At 31.1% G+C, this 16,390-nt stretch overlaps 1 protein-coding gene across 1 annotated transcript in view; it reads left to right on the forward strand.

Moving 5' to 3' along the window:
* Positions 1–15,417, forward strand: part of LOC126738829 (mucin-3A-like) — a 31,720-nt gene extending 16,303 nt beyond the window's left edge. Inside the window, exons 3-7 of the mRNA XM_050444280.1 lie at positions 8,379–8,462; positions 8,569–11,948; positions 12,009–12,183; positions 12,246–12,413; positions 14,750–15,417. Coding sequence (XP_050300237.1) covers positions 8,379–8,462; positions 8,569–11,948; positions 12,009–12,183; positions 12,246–12,413; positions 14,750–14,925 — 3,983 coding nt within the window. The 3' untranslated portion in view covers positions 14,926–15,417. The remainder of the gene's footprint in view (positions 1–8,378; positions 8,463–8,568; positions 11,949–12,008; positions 12,184–12,245; positions 12,414–14,749) is intronic.
* The last annotated feature ends 973 nt before the right edge of the window (positions 15,418–16,390 follow it).

Below are 16,390 nucleotides of genomic sequence, written 5' to 3' on the forward strand. Positions count from 1 at the left end.
ATTTGATGTTGTTTATTAATTTTTCCAGGCACTTGAAGTTAGATTTAGGTTTTTTTTAAGAGAGTTTGGATTGTTTTTCAATTTTTGTTCACTTTTTTGCTCTTTTAAGGCACTAAATTTCTTTCTCGTTTATTTCAGATAGTTGAAGTTAGTTTCTCATTTTTTCTGATTTACTTAAGGTAAAAATGTGTTTTAATATTTTTTCTAGGCACTTTCCAGGCAGTTGAGTACATTTCTTATTTATTTTTAAAGCATTTAAGTGATTTTTTCATTTTTTCCAGACACTTGAAGTCAATTGTAATTTTTTTTCATAAAATTTAGGGTTTTTTTTTAACTTTTTTAGGCAGTTGGAGTCACTTTTCATTTATCTGTCAAGTTGCTTCAATAATTTTTTTCTGAAAATTGAAGTCAAATAAAAAGTTTTTTTAGTTGAGTCATTTTCTATTTTTTTTTTCAGGAAATTAAATTAATTTTTGATTTTTTTCAGCTACCTAAAGCAATTTTTAATTTTTTTTTAAGGCAAAATATCAATTTTCTCATAATTATTCTAACTATTTGATGTTGCTTACTTAAAACTTAAATTATTTATAATTTTTTCAAAAGAATTACAGTTGTTTCTAATTTTTTTAACACAATATTAAATTTTTCAATAAATCATTAAATTTTTTTCCTTTTCTAGGCAGTTGAACTTGGTTAAAAAAAATATTTCCAGGGCATTTGAAGTCATTTTTTATTTTTTCTAGGCATTTGAAGTCGGTTTTATTTTGTTTTAAGGCAGTCAGTCAAGGTTCTTTCTCAATGTTTCTAGGCATTTGAAAATCATTTTTTTAAAGAAAGTTAAACTAATTGTTTTTTTTTTTTAGGCACTAAAGTTGTTTCTATTTTTTTCTGACTTTTTTAAAGCAAAAAAGTGTTTTATTAATATTTCTAGGCATTTTCCAGGCAGTTGAGTACATCTCTAATTTATTTTTAAAGCATTTAAGTGATTTTTTAATTTTTTCCAGGCACTTGAAGTCGATTGAAATTTTTTTTCCATTAAATTTTTCATTGTTCTGTCAAGTTGCTTCAATAATTTTTTCCGGATACTTGAAGTTAGTTTACATTTTTTTCTAGGCATTTGAAGTCAATTAAGACGTTGTTTAAGGCAGTTGAAGTCGTTTTTTTGTTTTTTTCAGGAATTAATTTAATTTTTATTTTTTTCCAGGCATTTTAAGTAGGTTTTAATTTTTTTTTCCAAAGAACTTAAATTCCATAATTTTATTTTTTAGGATACTTAGGGTCCTTTCTTATTTTATTTTTTTTAAGGCAAAAGTTCAATTTTTTTATTATTTTTCCAAGCGTTAGATGCTTCCGATCATTTTTTCCAGGCAATTGAAGCCACTTTTTAAGTCCGTTTAATTTTTTCTTTAAGGCTTTTAGAGTTCTTTTTTAACCTTTTCAAGTAATTGAGGTCCCTTTACATTTTTTTTGAAGCCAGTTGAAGTCGTTCTCTATTTCTATCACTAAATTAAAATAATTTTTTATTTTTTCCAGACATTTGACGTCAGTTTTAATTTTTTTTCCAAGAAATTTTTTTTTGAAATTCCGTTTTATTTTATTTTTTTAGGATAATTAGGGTTCTTTCTCAAATTTTCAGGCACCTAAAGTATTTTTTTTTATCATTTTTTCAAGCGTTTGATGTTCCTTAACATTTTTTCCAGCCACTTAAAGTTAGATTTAGTTTGTTTTTACGGCAGTTTAGGTTCTTTTTTAATTTTTCCAGGTAATTGAAGTCACTTGTTCAGTTTTTTAACTAAAAAACTGACTACTTTCAAAAAGTTACAGTTATTTCTAATTTTTTTAAGACAACCAAAGTTCTCGCATTAAATTTTGTTTAATCATTAAATTTTTCAAGGCAAACATTTAAGTTTTTTATCACTTTTTCTAGGCACTTGAACTTAGTTAAAAAACACATTTCCAAGGCATTTGAAGTAATTTTTAATTTTTTCCATTAAATTTAGGGTTCTTTCTCAACTTTTTTAGGCAGTTGAAGTCACTTTTCATTTTTCTGTCAAGTTGCTTTAATAATTTTTCTCTCTCGTTTTCTATTTCTAACACTAAATAAGAGTCATTTTTATTTTCTTCCAGGCACTTGAAGTAAGTTTTAATTTTTTTTCCAAGGAACTTAAATTCCGTTTTATTTTGTTTTTTAGGATACTTAGGCCATTTTTCCAGGCACCTGAAATGACTTTGAATATTTTAAAGGCAAAAATTCAATTTTTTTATAATTTTTTCAAGCGTTCCTTATCATTTTTTCCAGCCACTTGAAGTCACTTTTTCATTTATCGTTTATTCATTAAATTTTTCAAGACAACAATTTAAGCTACTAATCGCTTCTTCTAGGCACTTGAACTTAATTTAAAAAAAATATATTTCCAGGGCATTTGAAGTAATTTTTAATTTTTTCCAGGCATTTAAAGTCGGTTTTATTTATTTTTTTCAAAGGTAGTTAAGGTTCTTTTTCAATGTTTCCCATTCCTTTCTCAATTGCTTATTGAAGATAATTTTTTTAGAGCACTTGAACTTATTGCTCTTTTAAGGCACTAAATTTGTTTAGTGTGATTTTTAAATTTTTTCAGGCACTTGAAGTCGATTGTAATTTTTTCCATTAAATGTAGGGTTCTTTCTCAACTTTTTCAGGCAATTGAAGTCACTTTTAATTTTTTTTATCAAGTTGCTTAAAAAAATTTTTTAAGCTAGTTAAAGCTGTTTTCTATTTCTATCACTAAATTAATTTGAAGTCAATTAAAACTTTTTGTTAAGACAGTTGTTTTTATGTAAATTTATATTTTTTCCAGAAAATTAAATTAATTTTTAATTTTTTCCAGGCACTTGAAGTCGATTGTAATTTAAGAGTTCATTCTCAACTTTTTTAGGCAATTGAAGTTACTTTTCATTTTTTTATCAAGTTGCTTCAATAATTTTTTTTCTGGAAACTTGAAGCTAGTTTACATTTTTTTTTCAAACCAGTTGAAGTCGTTTTCTATTTCTATCACTAAATTAAAGACATTTTTCAATTTTTCCAGGCATTTGAAGTCAATTAAAACGTTTTTTAAGGCATTTGAAGTCATTTTCTATTTTGTTTTAGAAAATTAAATTAATTTTTAATTTTTTCCAGGTATTTGAAGTCGATTGCAATTTTTCCCATTAAATTTAAGGTTTTTTCTCAATTTTTTCAGGCACTTGAAGTCATTTTTCATTTTTCTATCAAGTGGCTTCAATAATTTTTTATTTGGAAACTTGAAGTTAGTTTACATTTTTTCTCCAAGCCAGTTGAAGTCATTCTCCATTTCCATCATTAAATTGAAGTCAGTTTTCATTTTTTCCAGGCATTTATAGTCAATTAAAACGTTTTTTAAGGCAGTTGAAGTCACTTTTTCATTTTTTTCAGGTATTTGAAGTCGGTTTTATTCATTTTTTTAAGGCAGCTAAGGTTTTTCTCAATGTTTCTAGGCATTTGAAGATATTTTTTTTAAGGAAATCGAACTAATTGCTCTTCTAAGGCACTAAAGTTGTTTCTCATTTTTTCTGACTTATTTAAGGCATAAATTTATTTAAATAATATTTCTAGACACTTTAGAGACAGTTGAATACATTTCTTATTTATTTTTAAAGTGATTTTTCAGTTAAGTGATTTTTAAATTTAGGGTTCTTTCTCAACTTTTTCAGGCAATTGAAGTCACTTTTCATTTTTCTGTCAACTTGCTTTAATAATTTTTTTCTAGAAAGTTGAAGTCGCTCTCTATTTCCAGCACTCAATTAAAGTCATTTTTATTTTTTTCCAGGCATTTGAAGTAGGGTTTTAATTTTTTTTTCAAGGAACTTAATAATGATAATTAGGGTCCTTTCTTATTTTTTTTAGGCACATGAAGCGACTTTTTATTTTTTTTAATGCAAAAATTCATTTTTTTTTATTATTTTTCCAAGCATTGATGTTGGTTGTAATTTTTTCCCGGCACTTGAAGTTAGACTTGGATTTTTTTAAGACTGTTTGGATTGTTTCTCAATTTTTGTTCTTTTAAGGTACTAAAGTTGTTTTTCAGTTGTTCCAGGTAATTGAAGTCAAATGTGTTTTAATAATTTTTCTAGGCACTTTCCAGGCAGTTGAATACTTTTATTTATAAAGCAGCTAAGTGATTTTGAATTTTTTCTAAGCACTTGAAGTCGATTGTATTTTTTTCCATTAAATTTCGGGTGCTTTTATAACTTTTTCAGGCAGTGTTGAAGTAATTTTTCATTTTTCCGTCAAGTTACTTCAATATTTTTTTTTCTGGAAACCTGAAGTTAGTTTAAATTTTTTTCAAACCAGTTGAAGTCATTCTCTATTTCCATCATTAAATTGAAGCCAATTAAAACGTTTTTTAAGGCAGTTGAAGTAATTTTCTATCTTTTTCAGGAAATTAAATTAATTTTTAATTTTTTCAGGCACCTGAAGCTATTTTTAATTATTTTTAAGGCAAACATTCAATTTTCTTATAATTTTTCTAAGCAAGTTTCTAAGTTAAATTTAGATTTTTTTAAGACAGTTTGGGTTCTTTCTTAATTTTTCCAGGCTGTTGAAGTCGATTGTAATTTTTTCCATTAAATTTAGGGTGTTTTTTCTGAACTTTCAGGCACTTGAAGTCATTTTTTCTTTTTTTTTAACTTAAAAACTGACTATACTTTCAAAAAAGTTACAGTTGTTTCTAATTTTTTCAAGGCAATCAAAGTTCTCTCAATAAATCTCGCTTAATCATTAAATTTCTCATGATAAAAATTTTAGTTACTTATCACTTTTTCTAGGAACTTAGACTTAGTTAAAAAAAAATATTTTTAGGGCGTTTGAAGTCATTTGTAATTTTTGCCAGGCATTTGAAGTGGGATTTATTTTTTCAAAGGCAGTTAAGACTCTTTCTTAATGTTTCTTGGCATTTTAAGGCACTAAAATTGTTTCTCATAAATTCCAGGTAATTGAAGTTAGTTTTAATTTTTTTTCAAAGAAGCTAGGGTTGTTTCTTTTTTTTCTGACCTTTAAAGTCATGTTTTTTTCAGACAAAAAGGCGTTTTAATAATATTTTTAGGCACTTGAAGTCACTTTTCATTTTTTTATCAAGTTGCATCAATAATTTTTTTTCTGGAAACTTAAAGTTAGTTTACATTTTTTTTTAAGCCAGTTGAAGTTGTTTTCTATTTCTATTATTAAATTAACGTTTGATTTTTTCCAGGCACTTAAAGTTAGATTTAGATTTTTTAAAGATAGTTTGAGTTCGTTCTTAATTTTTCCAGGCAGTTAAAGCCACTTTTTAATTTTTTTAGCTCAAAAACTGACTACTTTCAAAAAAATTACAGTTATTTCTATTTTTTTTAAGGTAACCAAAGTTCTCGCATTAAATCTCGTTTAATCATTAAATTTTTTAAGACAAAAGTGAAAGTACTTTTTACAGTTACATTTTTTCTAGGCACTTAAACTTTAAAGCACTTAAACGTTAAAAAACATATTTTTACGGGGTTTGAAGTCATTGGCAATTGAAGTCACTTTTTCAGTTTTTTAACTCAAAAACTGACTTTTTCCAAAAAAGTTACAGTTGTTTCCAATTTTTTTAAGACAATCAAAGTTCTCGCGTTAAATCTCGTTTAATCATTAAATTTTTCTAGGCAACAATTTAAGTTATTTATCACTGCTTCTAAGCACTTGAACTTAGTTAAAAAACATATTTCCAGGGTATTTTAAGTAATTTTTTATTTTTTCCAGGCATCTGAAGTCAGTTTTAATTTTTTTATCCAAAGAACTTTTCCAGACACCTGAAGTGACTTTTAATTTTTTTTAAGGATTTGATGTTTTTTCTTAATTTTTCCAGGCAATTGAAGCCACTTTTTAAGTCCGTTTAATTTTTTTTAAGGCTTTTAGAGTTCTTTTTTAACCTTTTCAAGTAATTGAGGTCCCTTTACATTTTTTTGAAGCCAGTTGAAGTCGTTCTCTATTTCTATCACTAAATTAAAATAATTTTTTATTTTTTCCAGACATTTGACGTCAGTTTTAATTTTTTTTCCAAGAATTTTTTTTTTGAAATTCCGTTTTATTTTATTTTTTTAGGATAATTAGGGTTCTTTCTCAAATTTTCAGGCACCTAAAGTAATTTTTTTTATCATTTTTTCAAGCGTTTGATGTTCCTTAACATTTTTTCCAGGCACTTAAAGTTAGATTTAGTTTGTTTTTACGGCAGTTTAGGTTCTTTCTTAACTTTTCCAGGTAATTGAAGTCACTTGTTCAGTTTTTTAACTAAAAAACTAACTACTTTCAAAAAAGTTACAGTTATTTCTAATTTTTTTAAGGCAACCAAAGTTCTCGCATTAAATTTTGTTTAATCATTAAATTTTTCAAGGCAAAAATTTAAGTTATTTATCACTTTTTCTAGGCACTTGAACTTAGTTAAAAAACACATTTCCAAGGCATTTGAAGTAATTTTTAATTTTTTCCATTAAATTTAGGGTTCTTTCTCAACTTTTTTAGGCAGTTGAAGTCACTTTTCATCTTTCTGTCAAGTTGCTTCAATAATTTTTCTCTCTCGTTTTCTATTTCTATCACTAAATAAGAGTCACTTTTATTTTTTTCCAGGCACTTGAAGTCAGTTTTAATTTTTTTTCCAAGGAACTTAAATTCCATTTTATTTTATTTTTTAGGATAATTAGGGTCCTTTCTCAATTTTTAGGCACCTGAAATGACTTTTAATTTTTTCAAGGCCTAAAATTCAATTTTTTAATAATTTTTCCAAGCATTTGATGTTCCTTATCATTTTTTCCAGGCACTTGAAGTCACTTTTTCACTTTTTTAACTTTATCGTTTATTCATTAAATTTTTCAAGGCAACAGTTTAAGCTATTAATCACTTCTTCTAGGCACTTGAACTTAAATTAAAAACTTAAATTTAAAAACTTAAATTAAAAACTTAAATTAATAACTTCCAGGCAGTTGAATACATTTATTATTTATTTTTAAAATATTTAAGTGCTTTTTTAATTTTTTCCAGACACTTGAAGTCGATTGCTCTCTCAACTTTTTCAGGCAGTTGAAGTCACGTTTAATTTTTCTGTCAAGTAGGTTTAATAATTTTTTTTCTGGAAACTTCAAGCTAGTTTACAATTTTTTTCAAGCTAGTTGAAGCTGTTTTCTTCTTCTATCACTGAATTAATGTAATTTTTAATTTTTTTCAGGCACTTGAAGTCGATTGTAATTTTAGAGTTCATTCCCAACGTTTTTAGGTATTTGAAGTCACTTTCTATTTTTCTGTCAAATTGCTTCAATAATTTTTTTTCTGGAAACTTGAAGTTAGTTAAATTTTTTTTTTCAAGCCAGTTGAAGTCGTTTTCTATTTCTATCACTAAATTAAAGACATTTTTCAGTTTTTCCAGGCATTTGAAGTCAATTAAAACGTTTTTTAAGGCATTTGAAGTCATTTTCTATTTTTTTTAGAAAATTAAATTAATTTTTAATTTTTTCCAGGTATTTGAAGTCGATTGCAATTTTTCCCATTAAGTTTAAGGTTTTTTCTCAATTTTTTCAGGCACTTAAAGTCATTTTTCATTTTTCTATCAAGTGGCTTCAATAATTTTTTATTTGGAAACTTGAAGTTAGTTTACATTTTTTCTCCAAGCCAGTTGAAGTCATTCTCTATTTCCATCATTAAATTGAAGTCAGTTTTCATTTTGTCCAGGCATTTGAAGTCAATTAAAACTTCTTTTCAGTCAGTTGAAGTCTTTTTTAATTTTTTCAAGACATTTAAAGCCTTAAAGGTATGAATTCGGTTGGGTTCAGAGGAGTCTAGTTAGATTGATTTAAATTGGGTTCAATTCGGTTAAGTTAGGTTAGGTTGACTTTGTTTGGATTAAGTTAGGTTAAGGCTACTACTGTAAATATGATTCTACTAAGAAAATTCTCCAATTAGTGAAAAAAACACACATAAATTTATATAAAAATTAATTTTGTAATAATATTACTTTGGACCGTGTTACTTAGAAAAAAAATGATTCTAAAAAAGTAGAAATGAAATGAACATTTTTTTTTACATTTTTCAAGAAAATCTGCAATTTTTCAAAACCTAAATTTTTTTTTCATACAATTGATCGTTTAGCAGCCTAAAAATCCAACTTCCTACAATTTCATTCATAAAAGGGCAACCAGACCTAAATACCTAAAGCGTCAAGACCACCCAAACCCTCCTCTAAAAACAAAGAAACAATTTAACGATTCAAACACACGCCAGTTAATAGCATCAAGTACTTCCACTCAATCTATTAACAAAACAAATAAACCCAAACCCCACGTCAAAATCCAGTTTTTAACTGAAATAACTCGATTTCCAGGACACACGACCAAACGGAGTGCGACCGACGATCCAGACAACCTAAATCCGGAAAACACGCGGGCCACAACAAACTTCATGACAGGTAAAAATTACTTTACAACTCACAAATAAAAACAAAATAAAAATTTAAAAATAGTTGACCATTTGGTCCGTCTCTTTCCGAAAATAAACCCAACAAATCGTTCCAGACATTCCATCCTTAAGCCTCAAGAACGTCGTAACGGAAGTCAACGTGCAAGAAACCTTCAACGGACGTACCATAGAACGAAAACCCACTGCAGAAGAACTCCAAGAGGTCCAACGAAAATTCTACAACAACAATGAGATCGACATTGATGATGATGATGCAATGTTGATGGACAAAGAACCTTCTCATCAACAACCCGAAGATGTCGAAGACATATTTCAGAAAGAGCCTTCTATAGCAGAAGATGTTGATGATATGGAGACGATCCTTAAGGATAACGAGGACCCTTTCATACCAGACAACGACGACGAAGAGTTCGACAAAATATCGGAGCTAATCAACAAACCGTCCAGGAAGTTCTACCACACTCGAACGCAAAACTTCTCGAAAGTCAAGGAGTTTAATATCAGCATCAGTGAGAGCGAGGGAGACTCCTTTGATGAGCAAGAGAAAGACGCGGAGTCAGATTGGACAGAGGAGATTGATTTTGCAGAGGAATCCACCACCACCGAACCTAGACTTTTGAATGTAATTGATACAGAAGCAAATAGAGGTGAAGAGGTCAACACAGTAGCTTCTGTAGAGCTGGCCCTCTTGAATGACCTTAATCTGGAAGCAAATGGAAGTGAAGAGATGGAGAGAGCTTCAGAGGAAGGAATCACTAAGTCTGCAGTTACTACAGAGTCATTTTCTTTTGCTAAGGAAGTAGTAGTAGCGTCTGTAGAGTTTACAACGCTGAAATCTGCAAGTGTAGATCCCAATAGCACCAGTGAACTGCATGCAATGAGAGCAAATGGAAGTGAAGAGGCTTCAGTGGATCTTACTCAGGAAATAACCACTGACTCTGCATTAAATTCATCTGATGTTACTACAGAATCATTTGCTTTTGCTAAGGAAGTAGTAGCATCTTCTGTAGGCTTAACAACGCTGAAATCTGCAAGTGTAGATCCCAATGGCATCAGTGAACTGCATGCAATGAGAGCAAATGGAAGTGAACAACTGGGAAAGGCTTCAGTGGATCTCACACAGAAAACAACCACTGAATCTGCATTGGATCTATCTGATGTGACTACAGAATCATTTTCTCTTGATAAGGAAGTAGTAGTATCTTCTGTAGACTTTACAACTCTAAAATCTGCTAGTGTAGACCTCAATAGCACCAGTGAATTGCATCTAATGAGAGTAAATAGAAGTGAAGAGGCTTCAGTGGATCTTACTCAGGAAACAACCACTGACTCTGCATTGAATTCATCTGGTGTTACTACAGAAGCATTTTCTTTTGCTAAGGAAGTAGTAGTATCTTCTGTAGACTCTTCAACTATAAAATCTGCGAGTGTAGACTCCAATAGCAACAACGAACTGCATCCAACGGAAGAAAATGGAGGTGAACAGCTGGAGAAAGTTTCAAGAGATTTTACACAGGAAGGAACCAGCAAGTCTGCATCGAATCAATCTGCAGTAAGTACAGAATCATTTTCTTTTGCTAAGGAAGTAGTAGGATCTTCTGTAGACTTTACAACGCTAAAACCTGGAAGTGTAGATCCCCATAGTACCAGTGAACTGCATGCAATGAGAGTAAATGGAAGTGAAGAACTGGCAAAAGTTTCAGTGGATCTTGGACGAGAAGCAACCACCAAGTCTGTTTTGAATCCACCTGAAGTGACTATAGAATCATTTTCTCTTGCCAATGAAGCAAAAGTATCTTCTGTAGACTTTACAACCTTGAAACCTGCGAGTGTAGATCCCAATAGCACAAGTAAACTGCATCCAATGAGAGCAAATGGAAGTGAAGAGTTGGTCACAGTTTCAGTGGATCTTACACAAGAAGCAACCACTAAATCTGCTTTCGATCAATCTGAAGTTAGTACAGAATCATTTTCTTTTGCCAAGGAAACACTAGAATCTTCTGTAGACAGTAGCACCAATAAACTGCATCCAATGAGAGCAAATGAGAGTGAAGAACTGTCCATAGCTTCAAATTATCTTACGCAAGAAGCAAGCACCAAATCTGCAGTGACTACAGAATCTTTTTCTCCTCCCAGAGAAGCAGACGTATCGTCTGTAGACTTTACAACCCTGAAACCTATAGTTGTAGACCCCAATAGCACCAGTGAACTTCTTCCGATGAAAGCAAATGGAAGTGAAAATTTTTCAACACCTTCAGTAGCTCCTACAGAGGAAGCAACCACCGAATCTGCATTGAATCCATCTGATGCTACTACAGAATCATTTTCTCTTACCGGAGAAATAGACGCATCATCTGTAAACTCTACAACCCTGTCACCTGCAGGTCCAGACCTCAATGAACTGAATCCTATGGGAGCAACTGGAAGTAAAGATCTATCCACACCTTTAGTATTTCTTACACAAGAAGAAACCACCAAATCCGCATTGAATCCATCTGAAGTGACTACAGAATCATTTTCACCTTCTAGGGAAGCAGACGTATTGTCTGTAGACTTTACAACCCTGAAACCTACAGTTGTAGGCCCCAATAGCACCAGTGAACTTAATCCAATGAAAGCAAATGGAAGCGAAGATCTTTCAACACCTTCAGTAGCTCCTACAGAGGAAGCAACCACCGAATCTGCAATGAATCCATATGAAGTGACTACAGAATCATTTTCACCTTCTATGGAAGCAGACGTATCGTCTGTAGACTTTACAACCCTGAAACCTACAGGTGCAGACCCCAATAGCACCAACGGTTTTGCCACATTGGGGGTAAATGCAAGTGAAGAGTTAACCACTTCTTCAATAGACTTACTGCAAGAATTAACCAGCAAATCTGTAATCTTAAGCACCATTGAACCTGATGTGACTACAGAAGCAATGAGTACATTATCTTCTGTAGACTTTACAGATGTACCAACCATACATGAGCAACTAACTGAGGACCAACATATTGAAGAAGAAGTAGCCACGGTAATTCAAGAACTCACAGACTCAACTGTGTCACCATTAACTGATAATAATGACTTACCAATGACAACTGATGAGCCTCTGGTTGATTCAACAACTGTAAAAACTATTGACCCAGTTACAACTCCTGAAGATGTCCAGAGACCACTTGAAGAAACTGTGACAGAAACAGTTGAAGAATCTTCTGAAGAATCCACCATATCGACCATCCTAAAGCTTCTAACGAAAGTGGAACCGAGTCCTTCGGAGGTGGCCTCGTTGTTCAACAAGGAATTGGAGGCGATTGAGGAGTATGAAGAGGACGACTTTGATGAGGAGTCTACAGGATCTACCGGAGGGTTCGACGGTTACGAGTTCCTTAAGAAAGCCAAGAAGACCGGACGGGTTGAGATGGAACCGGTGCTGAGAGGTACGATATTGAACAACAGCGCCGAGTTTTCTTTGAAGATTAGCAGGAAGGTGAGTGAGTGGGTGAGTAAGTGGGAAGTTCTGATTCTAATGGTCAATTTTCTTTAATAGAATGAAACCTTTTACGTGCCGTCTTCTGCTCATATTGAAGAATGTGATAACGTTCTTAATATCACTTGGAGATCGTTTGGTGGGATGAACAACTCTGTAGTACTAAAGTTGTTGGATAAAGAGGACATGGGGTTCTACATCATCAAAGAGATCATCACTAATTTAATGTGGAAAGGTAAGAAAAAGAAGAAGAAGATGATGATGAAGAGGTTGAGTATAATCAATGTCGTTTTCCAGAAAACGAATTTGTATCATTGAAGAAACCCGTGGCGATCACTCCGGATGCAATTCTGGATGATACGATGCCTGGAAGAATCAGGGTTGTGATGATGAAGGATGGGACCTACGTCACTTTCTCCAACGTGGAATTCTTAAAGAAAATCGCCCCGGTGTCTAATGCAAGAGGTAAGTTAGGTTAGGAATTCAGTAGCTGAAACACATGTTTCTACTTATTGACCTCCTCAGGACCAAGAAGGTCTTTTCAAGATCTTCTGCTCCCTGAAGATCACTTGTTTACTCACGAGGTTATTGTACATTTATTAGAAACCCTTAAGTGATTTTTTGTACATTTTAAAGAGCTTCAGTTAGGTCTCTAAGTAAATGTACTGAAAATAATTGTACAATTATAATGTTGTTTAGCCACACCCAAAAGGTTTTTTTAGTACATTTCATGTGAATATCATATGATGTGACATGAACAATTGTACTATATTCAGACTGTGTGCCTAGTCAGAAGTGGCCAGTGATCAGTGGTTTCTTGTACATTTTAAGTACAAACTTGAATAAAAATGTACTGAAATTGACTTGGGCGTGGCCTGAGTAAATTTTATTTATGAATATTTTACACTTAATCGTCTGGCGTGGACAAGAGAAAGAATTGTACTTAATTAATTTTTTTGTACAATTTTTTTTATTTGTACAAATTTTTCTATGGAAATTATACAATTTTTGAATAAAATTTGCACATTTAATTAAAGCGGTACCACGGTAAGATACACCACCAGATCATTTTTTGTAAATTTTTTCACATGAATTTTAGTACAATTTGTATAAATATTTTTTGAAGTTACTGTACAATTTTCAAATATCACTGCACTTTCTCACATGCATTTTTAGTACAAATTGTATAAATATATTCTAAAGTCACTGTACAATTTTTTTTAATAAAAGTTGTACAAAAAATTTGAAAGATTTTAAAGACTTCTTATTGATGTGAAACCTCTGGCCACGCATACGAGGTTATTTGTACATTTTCTCGCATGGATTTTTAGTACAAATTTTATATTTATTTTTCTGAAACCGCTGTACAATATTTGTATAGAAAAATTGTATTTCTTAGTGATTCGAGACTTCTGGCCATGCATAAGAGATTTTCTGTACATTTTGTCACATACATTTTTAGTACAATTTTTATAAATATTTCCTAAAGTCACTGTACAATAAATAAAAATTGTACATTTCTTGGATTTTTTGTACAAATTTTATAGATATTTTCCTCGTCGCTGTACAATTGTTCCATAAAAATTGTACATTTATTTAATGGAATCTTAAAAGGATTCTTAGTAATGCGAGGCCTTTGATCACGCATAAGATGTTTTTTGTACATTTTATTATTTAGATTTTCAGTACAATTTTATAAAAGTACTTCTGTTGACTTCTTTTGCAAAAGAATGTACTAAATTCACGTATACTTATACTCGATTTAAATTTTGTACATATCCTTATGTAAATCTTAGTACAAATTTCTAGAATTCAATAGTTTTTAAAATATTAATTTTTTTTTCATTTCTTTCCTAACATGAATTTTTGAGAAATTGTACTAAACGAAGCCCTAAGCGGGCATTTGTGTTACACCAGTGACTGTGCTAATTGGGTTTTAGTACATTTCAAGAAGTACAATTTTAGGCATGTGTATAACAAATATAGTATTTTTTTTTAAATAATCTTGTACAAATTGGTAGCTGATAAGAAATTGTACAAAAAACGAAGAAGTTAGTTGGGTAAATTCTTGTACATATTCTTTTATGATAAGAGAGAGAGAGAGAGAGAGAGAGAGAGAGAGAGAGAGGGGGAGATAATATAAAGAAAAGTTGAACATTAGACTTTGACAGATGTAGATTTTAAATAATCCTACTTTAGTACATTTAATAAGCGGTGTTCTCCGAAACATGAATTTTTGGGAAATTGTACTAAAATCAACCGTAAGCGGAAATAAAATGATTTTTAGTACATTTAATAAACTACGTCTTTATGCATATATATTTCAAATATACTACATATTCGAATATTGGTTGTTACTAAAGTACATTCTCGAAAAATTGTACTAAAATTAATTGATGTGTGGCCAGAACAACATCAATAGGTAATTTTGTTTAATTTACATGTGGTTTTAGTACATTAAAAAAAAAACCTTCAACTTCCAAAAATGTACAAACAATATTAGCTTTAGTACTATGCAATCACAAACAAGGATTTTCAACGAAATTGTACTAAAAATCAACTTATAGGTGGCCCAATACTAATGTACAAATAAATTGTTTGGCTTTAGTACATTTATTAAAATGCAACTTTAATCAGGCACTTTCGAAAAATTGGACAAAAGCCAAATATATTAATATATTCTTTTAAAAATAAATTCATAATGAAGCTTGGGCTGGTAATATTGTACTAGAACGGTATTGGCTATAGTACATCTTCATGCAGACAAAATTGTACTAAATCAAGTTCATTTTCTTTTCCAGAAAATCTAGACAACCCATCAACCCAATCGAAACTATGGCATTTCGAGATAGCGACCATCTGCTTAGTGTCGGCCATCTTCATAGCAATTGTACTATACGTGTTAGCAACCAGAACTAGAAAAGGACAGATTGCACTGAGGGAAAAGGACGACCTGCCACAAGTGACGCATTGTTGAGCATAGTGACCTTAGTGTAATAAATATTTATAGTGTAAAAGCCAAAGACTTTCTGAGAGATATGATAGGGAGGTTCTATGAATGTTCTAAGAATATTCCATTGTTGTAATATTGTCAGAATATTCAGAGAATGTTCCCTCGGCTATCTGGGTTTAGTGTAATATGTCACGTGACAACAGAGTCATATAAATATGTTGGTTCTTGTTGGAATCTTGTCAGAACATTCCCAGAATATCCGTCTGCTTGATTAAGTGTGACGTGAGTTAAGAGTGTAATTAAATTTGTTGGAATATTTCCAGGATGTTCTCAGAACATTCCTAGAATATTCTTCTCCAACTACTTGGGTTTAGTGTGGTGTGACTAGTGACTAGACTAGTAATTGTATATATTTTGTATAAGAAAGTTTTTAGTGCCATAACATGAGATATACATATTACAAATTATCATATAAACATAGCTATAGTACATATTTTGTTAAATTAATAAAATGTTAATAAAATAAAAAATAAACAGCATTTTGTTTTGAGCGCCTTTGGAATATAGAACGTTCCAGGAATGTGATGATATATTAACATATCAGGGAAAGTAAGGGCGAATACTCCCTTTAATCTATAAACCGCAAGTGATTTAACATAATATACAGTTTAAATAATTTTATCAGAATATTCCCACAGTATTCTCAGAATATTCCTAGATTGTTCATTCAGCTACTTAAGTTAAGTGTGACACGTGACTTAACCGAGTGTGAGTAAATTTGTTCTTGTTAAATTATTGTCAGAATTTTCCAAAAATGTTCTTAGAATATTCTCAGAATGTTCCTTTAACTATCCGGATTAAGAGTAGTGTGCTACGTGACTAAACAAAGTGTGATAAAATTTGTTAGAAAATTGTCAGAATATTCCCAGAATGTTCCCTCGGCTATCACAGTTTAGTGTGGTGTGCCTTATGCTTCCAGAATGATACCTTGGCTATTTGAGTTTAAAGTGGTGTAAATTTTTGTTGGAACATTGTCAGAATATTCCCAGCATGTCGCTTTGGCTATCTGGGTGTGCCACGTGACTCAAAAGAGCGCGATTAAATTTGTTGCAATTGGTTGGAATATTCCCAGAATATTCATAAAGTGCCTCCAGAATATATTTTTGTGGTGTAACACGTGATACGAGAATGTAGTTAAACTTGAAAGTTTGTATTAGAATATTGTTAGAACTTTTCTATCCTTATAGACTTTTTATAGAACATTCTGGGAATATGATTCGAACATAACATATTATGGAAAGTAAGGGCGAAAACCCCTTGTGAGTCTAAATTTCATGGTTCTTGGTAGAGTTTTGTAAGGATATTGTCAGGCTGTTCCCAGAATGTTCGGGTTGGCTATCTGGAACTGATGTGGTGTCATTTTACGTGTTAAAATTTGTTGACCCTTGTTGGATTATTGGCAGCATATTTTCAGAATGTTTCCATGAGT

The sequence above is a fragment of the Anthonomus grandis genome, chromosome 7 (assembly GCF_022605725.1).
Source record: "Anthonomus grandis grandis chromosome 7, icAntGran1.3, whole genome shotgun sequence".
NCBI classification, from domain to species: Eukaryota; Metazoa; Arthropoda; class Insecta; order Coleoptera; family Curculionidae; genus Anthonomus; species Anthonomus grandis.